This window comes from Cervus elaphus, chromosome 6 (genome assembly GCF_910594005.1).
Source record: "Cervus elaphus chromosome 6, mCerEla1.1, whole genome shotgun sequence".
NCBI lineage: Eukaryota > Metazoa > Chordata > Mammalia > Artiodactyla > Cervidae > Cervus > Cervus elaphus.
Genome location: NC_057820.1, coordinates 32,096,347 through 32,104,158, shown reverse-complemented (window position 1 = coordinate 32,104,158; position 7,812 = coordinate 32,096,347). Strand labels below are relative to the sequence as shown.

Genomic DNA, 7,812 nt, shown 5'->3' with positions numbered 1-7,812 from the left:
CGCAGGTGCAGTCCTACTAACACTCGTGTTTTTCCCCCTGGTTCCTTCACCCTACCAAGTTTTTTATAGTTTTGTATATATTCTTTCCCACTGGTCAGGTACTCCTGTTCGCTCTCGGCTGGTGTTCTGCATGCACTTCTGTGTCTGAAGGTGTATTTCTGATGCATCTGTGGAGAGAGAGATGTACTCCACATCCGCCTACTCCCCCACCATCTTGTTCTGAATTCTTTCATTCTTCTCTGGAAAAGGGCTCTTAGAGGTTGTTTGATCTTTTAGTCAAACTAGTCAACTGAAAGTTTAGACATTTTTTTTTTTTTCTCCTACCATTGAAGCTAATGCTATTGACACATTTTGTTGCCAACGGAAACGGTATGGCATCATATGCATCATATTCCTGGTGCACACCGAGGCCAAATAAACCCAAACATCAGAGTCTGCAGCAGAGAAAGCACCACACAAGGAGAAGGGGGTGGCTTGGTTCACAGACCTGAACTCTCCTGTAATTTTCAGAGAAGAGTTTTTATAGGTAAAATTTGGGTATGGGGCTCTAGGGCGTGTGACTTTCTCCTGATTGGTTGATGGTGAGGTAACAGGGCAGAGCTCTGAGAATCTTAATCCTGAGCCTTCTGGTTCCAACCTGTCTGGGGTCTCAGTATGTAGTTGCTATTCTCCACCTGGGTGGGGGGCCATCGTTCCTGTGCATGCTAAGTCACTTCAGTCCTGTCCAACTCTTTGGGACCCCATGGACTGTAACCTGCCAGGCTCCTCAGTCCATGGATTCTCCCAGGAAGAATACTGGAGTGGGTTGCCATGCCCTTTTCCAATAGGTCCTGTAGAAGAACTCAAAGGTATACTGCAATGTATATTCCTTTGGGGTGGTGTGGGGGGAGGAGTAGGATTCTGCTTTCTTGTTGCACTATTGTTTTTTGACTGCTTTTCCTTTGTTTCTGAATTCTTTCATTTCTCTAATCATAAATGTTTGAAATCTGCCCAAGAAATGGAATGGAGTGGGAGGAAAGATGACACAGTAAGTTTTTTATACCTGGGAGAGTCCCACAGGGTCCCACTCAGCTTCAGTTTCTTAGAGCCACCTCTTTTCTTTTTTTGGCCCTAGAGTAAACCTTTCTTTGCTCCAAACTCACTTCCATTTGTTTGACCTCCCTGTGCATTGGGCACACGAACTGAGATTCAGTAACATTCTTTTTTTTTTTTTTAATTGAAGGTTGATTGCTCTGCAATATTGTGTTGTATTGTCTGCCACACATGGCATCAATCAGCCATAGGTATACATATGTCCCCTCTCTCTTGAACCTCCCTCCCACCCCACTCCACCCCTCTAGGTTGTCACAGAGAACCAGGTTGAGCTCCCTGAGTCATATAGCAAATTCCCACTGGCTATCTATTTTACACATGGTAATATAAATGTTCCCATGCTACTATTTCTGTTTGCTGTGCCCACAAGTCTTTCCTGTATGTCTGTGTCTCCTGCAAATAGGTTCATCAGTACCATCTTTCTAGATTCCACATATAAGGATTAATAACAGATTCTTCTGTTACAATCACAGTTAATAATACAGTGTTTACTATGTACAGGATTTTGCTCTGGATTCTTTAGATATATTGAATCACTAAAACTTCAATTTCACTCTATGAAGAAGGTTCCGTTATTATCCCTACTAAGCAAATAAATATTAAATATCTCTTCAAATGTCATGTACTCAGTCAATGAAATAACTGGTTTGTGTTAGAAAAACGCCGCGGGAGGAAAAAAGCCTCCTCTAAGGACCGTTGGTGAAGGCCTATATTGAGCGGTCGCTCTCGGGCAGAACTCCCGGGGGCGGGCGAGTGAGGAGACAAAGGGAGTCTGCGAGGTATGAGGGGGTGGGGAGGGGTTTTATAGCCAGGGCCGGCGTCCAAGCCAGGTCTTTTCATATAAGGAAGAAAACGCGGACTACAGCGGCGGTCAGTGTCTAAGGGCTCTGTGTTGGTACATGATTGGACCAGGCTGCAGGGGGTCGGTCTCCGGGAGTTTAGCCAGCCTCCGGAATTTGCCTTGCGGCACTTTTCCGGGGCACTTTTCCGGGGCATGTCTCAATATGCCCGACCTTTCAGTTTGGAACCCAGGTAATTTGGATTAAAAGTCTATGTTCTAGGGACTTCTCTGCTGATGCAGTAAGACTCCACATTTGCATTGTAGGGGCACAGGTTCAATCTCTGGTTGGGGAATTGAGATCCCATGTGCTGCATAGTACAGCAAAAAAAGAAAGAAAGAAAGAAAATGTCTATGTTCTTAACCACAATGCTAACTGTCTCACTGGATTATAACAGTCTCTTTACTTTGTATGTAATTATGATATCATGATTTGTCCACTTAAAAGTCACAATCTAAAAGTTGATAGTTGTGTCTTATTTATTGGAAGAAATGTTTAGGACTTAAACCCAGGAGGCAGCATGTCAAGTAGCCTTGAGACAACTGCTTTGAGGAGACAGGGGAGGGGTTGGAGGTGGGGTGGAAGAGGGTGAGAGTCAGGTTTTACAGAGGTTTGCAACAAGACACAGATAGTCTGAACATCAAAAGTATTTTTGTGAAATAAAAAAAAACAGATAGCTCAAGTTCAAGAATTTAGCACTTTTCTATATATGGGAAGATGCAGGAGTGGGGGTTCACTGAAATCACTTCTTTCATATGCATCTCAGCTATCTGAGGCCAGTATCCTGAATTTCTCTAGGCTCAGGGTAGGGAGTGGCTATAGCCTAACAGCTGCTCCATCACAAGTATTGTTCTCCTTCCTGGGCATCCTCAGGGCTCAGACATTCACAACTGGAGGGCCAGAATCACTGAGGGCTGTGACATCTTTGTTTACTGATATGGCAGGACTATTCCATTTCTCAGATTTATAATAGGAAATATGTATCTGGTCTTTGCTAGGTAGTTAGAATAGGGAAAAGGAGTCCAGAATGGCGGTGACTAAAAGATAAAGAAGAGAAAAGCCCACAAAAATAGAACAAAGGAAGGTCTGAGGACTGGAGTGAGGACCTCAGGTAGAACAAACAACAACCCTGGCTAACCCAATTTACATAAGGCAGGCCCAGCGGGGGAAACATATAAAAAGAGGAGCCAAAGGACTCTCTCTTTCTCCCTCGCTCTGGGGCACTCTTCTCTTAGCATCTTTGGGTCCACACGCCCTCACGCCTCGAGGATGGATTTTCCTGCTATTATCTAAATACAATAGAGCTGTAACATGGAGCTGTAACACTGATTTATCTAAGAGCTATAACATGGTCCCTTTGAGACCTGAGAGCTATAATACCGTCTTTCCAAGACCTGAGAGCTGTGACACGCCAAGGGCTTTAATGTCGGTCACTCCAAATTTTTGTTGTGATGAGACAGAGACAAGGAGAATACACTCACCTGACAGTCTTCATTCTCATTTCTGGTACAGAGCTTTTAAAACTCCAGGAATTTCCTAAGTGACTGGAGCCATAAAAGTGGAATTTGTTATGTTCCATGTGCTCAGTAGCTCAGTCATATCTGATTCTTTGTGACCCCATGGACTGTAGCCCACAAGGCACCTCTGTCCATGGGATTTTCCAGGCAAGAATAGTGGCGTGAGTTGTTATCTCCTTCTCCAGGTGGTCTTCCCCTTCCGAGGACTGCTTGCATCTCCTGCATTGGCAGGCGGATTCTTTACCCCTGGTGCCACTTGGGAAGCCAAAGTGAAAGTGTTAGTCGCTCAGTCGGGTCCAGCTCTTTGTAACCCCGTGGACAGTAGGCCACCAGGCTCCTCTGTTCATAGGATTTGCCAGACAAGAATACCATTCCTTTCTCCAGAGGATCTTCCCCACTCAGGAATCGAACCCAGGTTGAGTGACTATTGGGAAGTTCCTAGATCACCTAAGGGTGGGGTTTGGTTGCCAGGGGAACCAGCCAAGTGATTAGAAGGTTGGATCTTTGAATTCCACCTCCCTACCTCCAGAGAGGACTGAGAGGTGGGAGATTGAGTTCAACTATCAAAGGCCAGTGATTTAATCATTCAAGCCTCTGCAATGAAGCCTCCATAAAATTTTTTTTTTTAAAAAGCGTTCTGAGGGACTTCCCTGGTGGTTCAGTGCTTAAGAATCTGCCTTCCAATGCAAGGGACAGGGGTTTGATCCCTGATCAGGGAATGAAGATCTCACACCGGAGCAACTAAGCTGAGCCCTTGAGCTCCAGAGCCTGTGTGCCACAACTGCTAAGCCCGAGCACCAGAACTAGAGAGTCTGTACTCTGTAACAAAAGGTCCCACATGACACAACGAAGATCCCGCATGCTGCCACTACCCAACACAGCCAAATAAATAAAAATTTTTTTAGAAAAAGAAAAATTTCTGAGAGCTTTCAGACTGCTGAACCAAATTGCTGATGCAAGGTTGCATGCCTGAAGCACAGTGAGGCCACACAAACTGAAACGGTGGAGTTTGGAGCAGAGAAATGTTCCTTGCAAGGTCATGCAAGGCGATAAGGTAGCTCATACACTAAAAAGCCTTGAGCTCCCCCAAAACTTTTGGCAAAACACTTCTAAAAGCCAAGTGAGGGAGGTGGAGTGTGGCCCATATAGTCAAAGCTGTGGTTTTCCCAGTAGTCATGTACGAATGTGACAGTTGGACCATAAAGAGAGATGAATGCCCAAGAATTGATGCTTTCAAACTGTGGTGCTGGAGAAGACTCTTGAGAGTCTCTTGGGCAGCAAGGAGATCAAATCAATCAATTCTAAAGGAAATCAACCCTGACTATTCATTGGAAGGATTGTTGCTGAAGCTGAAGTTTTGGCCACCTGATATGAAGAGATAACTCACTGGAAAAGACCCTGATGCTGGGAAAGATTGAAGGCAAAAGGATAAGGGGGTGGCAGAGAATGATATGGTTAGATAGCATCACCAACTCAGTGGAGATGAATTTGAGCAAACTCCATGAGATAGTAGAGGACAGAGGAATCTAGTGTGCTGCAGTCCATGGGCTCATGAAGAGTTGGACATGACTTAACCACTGAAAAACAACAAAGAGGCTTCCCTGTTGTTGAGTCACAAGATTCATGATCAGCTTGATCAAGTTCTCTGGCTGATGTGAGGTAGCAGGGTGGTGTCACACAAGGTGAACATTATCAGTCTTTAGGTTCCAGGAGACCTAGAGCTATGCATTCATGCTTGTCAAGTAGTTAACATCTTTCATGTGTTGGAGAGAATGAGGCTTTTTTCATCTGCAGAACATTTCAGGAAATGTGCATCAATACTATTATCCAAGCACTTCGGAGAGGAACTAAAGCAGAGAATATGGAGGAGGGCCTGTCCCGGGAAAGCACCAGAGTCCTGCTCAGTTACAATTACATTTCCATGACAATTGTATGCTGTGCAATATTCCAAGGAATCCAATAATTTTCTTTAATAAGATACTCTTTCTTTTCTAACATTCCAACAGATTAAATTCAGATTTGTGCTTATATAATTTCTTCTGGATTGTATCTTTGAATGTGACAACTACTGTCTTTGCCATCTCAAAATCTTAGTGATTTGATGGAGCCACAGTCCACAGTTGGTCTCACAGCTCTCTTCCAAATGTTGATTTAAGGAAGTTCCACTCTCAGAATTCTTTGCTTACAGTCTTGGGGAAATGAAGAGAGTGCATAAAATTTTTTGAAGAGACATTTAAGGCACCAGGTCTGGAAGTGGCACAAATGACTTCAGTCCACATCCCAGTTACCAGTCTGCAAACCTAGGAAACAATAATCAAGCAAAAAATGTTTGTTTGGGATCAAAGGATTGCAATTCTGGGCATACAGATACACAGATACACAGATTCAATCCAAATAGCATCCACTAGGGAGCAAAAGTCAGGAGCTTTTAAAGGCAAAGAAGGGAGACTTGCATTACAAAGAATTTTAATTGGAGTTAGAGATAGCAACTAGTCATGATTGAGTGCTAAGGCTATCCTTATGTGCATGCAAAATCACTTCAGTCACGTCTGACTCTGTGCGACCCTGTGGAATGTAGCTTGCCAGGATCCTCTGTCCATGGGATTCTCCATGCAAGATTACTGGAGGAGATTGTAATGCCCTCCTCCAGGGGATCTTCCTGACCCAGAGATTGAACCTAAGTCTCTTATAGCTAACCTGCTTTGGCAGGCAGTTTCTTTACCACTAGGAAGAAGGAAAAGTTTATTATTGTGACAAGTTGTAGGTATTCTTGCAGAGTTCTTGCAATATTTGTGGATTGGCCCAGTTCAGAATTCCATGGCTCCATTCAATGGGACATGTATAAAGTCCACCTCTTTTATGGCCTTCCAACTCCATTTTAAAACCCCCTGACGTAGGTGACTCTGTTTTGTTTCATATTTCACAAGTTATATTGTAAGTGAAAGTGGGGTCTGGGTGCTCAGTACTCAAAAGCCATTAAAGAGGCCAGGCTGGTGGAAAGGAAGGTTTGCTTTACTGTGGATGCCAGCAATCTCAAGGGAGGGCAGATTCCTGTTCAAAGACCAACTCCCTCCACTGACAGTTGTGAGCTAGAGGCTGAGGGAGGGGCCTACGTGCAGAAACAGCACAGTCAGCTCTGACAGTTATCTTGAAATTGGTCTTTGGTGGTCTGACTAGCATCATCTTGATTGTTTAAGTACAGTTAATCTTCAGTTCCAAGGTCAGTTTGTTTCCAGTTCTTGAGGCCAGTTCTTAGAATTGTAGTGGCTAATGACATGACTACAGTCTGGACATCATGGAGTCAACCCCTCCATCTCGTAGGGGCTTCAATCTCCATAAGACAGCTCACAGGATATGGCTCAGAATATTACCTATAGACCTTGAGAAGGCACTAAAAGTCCTTGACTATGCTTAATGACTCAACTTTTATTATTTGGTCTCCTTTGAGTGTTTTCTCCTTTGTTTCTGCATGTTCTCACTTCTCTGACTAAACTTATTCTTTGGCTAAAGTTTTTCCACAGACAAAAGGCAGGTAGAGGACATGGGGGATGAGGACCATAGAGTCTTGCTCCATTTCATTTTGAAAGCAAATCCTATAGGGCATTCCTAGTTACACTTCTTATTTTTACAAACCAGGGAGTTTGTAACTTACCTGTCTCATAGGGAGGGATCAAAATCAGGAGTGAAGGTGCCAAGTCTCACAAATGCTGCTTTTGTGGGGAACAAAATCATGAGGAATGATAATCAGCAACGGGAAGGTGAATGCTGAGAAAAATAAGTAAGACCTTATAGTTCAAACACAATCAGACACCAAGGGTTAGCTTGTTCATCTGTCTTCAGTCATTTTTGCAACTGCAGAATCATTTTGAAATACAGTGTATCTAGACATTCACTTGAAATAACCAGAGAAAATAAGCATAATTATGATGAAAATAAAAAGGAAAGCACATCACGTTCATTTATAGAGTGAATATAAATCAATTTACCATAATTATCCATTATTCTAGGTAATCTTTCTGAACCTATTCCTTCTCAATTCATCTAGTCAAAGAAATAAGTAACTTACCTTTCACTAGTTTGAAGATGAAAAAAAAAAAAAAAGATGACAGCTGAATTGTAATCGTCAACTCTGCATAATATAATAGCTTTTTCTTTCTCAAATAGTCATGTCTATCATTCCTCACCACACACACAAAAAAACCCCACACACTCCTCTTTTAAAACTTTTTGAAGCATTTTAATCAGCAGCCGAAGACATTCTTCAGATTCTCTGAGATGTAAAGTTGGCAGTTTTCCACATGACAAACTTTCATTACACCATCAACTAAGAAGCAATCAGTGATGTTAAAACACACCGAATAGAA

General features: G+C 43.0%; 1 protein-coding gene across 1 annotated transcript in view; it reads right to left on the bottom strand.

Moving 5' to 3' along the window:
* The window catches only part of LOC122696532 (transmembrane protease serine 11E-like), a 120,831-nt gene that overhangs the window by 102,321 nt on the left and 10,698 nt on the right, over positions 1–7,812 (bottom strand). The window contains exon 2 of the mRNA XM_043906623.1: positions 7,101–7,158. Within this exon, the coding sequence (XP_043762558.1) occupies positions 7,101–7,109 (9 nt within the window). The 5' untranslated portion in view covers positions 7,110–7,158. The remainder of the gene's footprint in view (positions 1–7,100; positions 7,159–7,812) is intronic.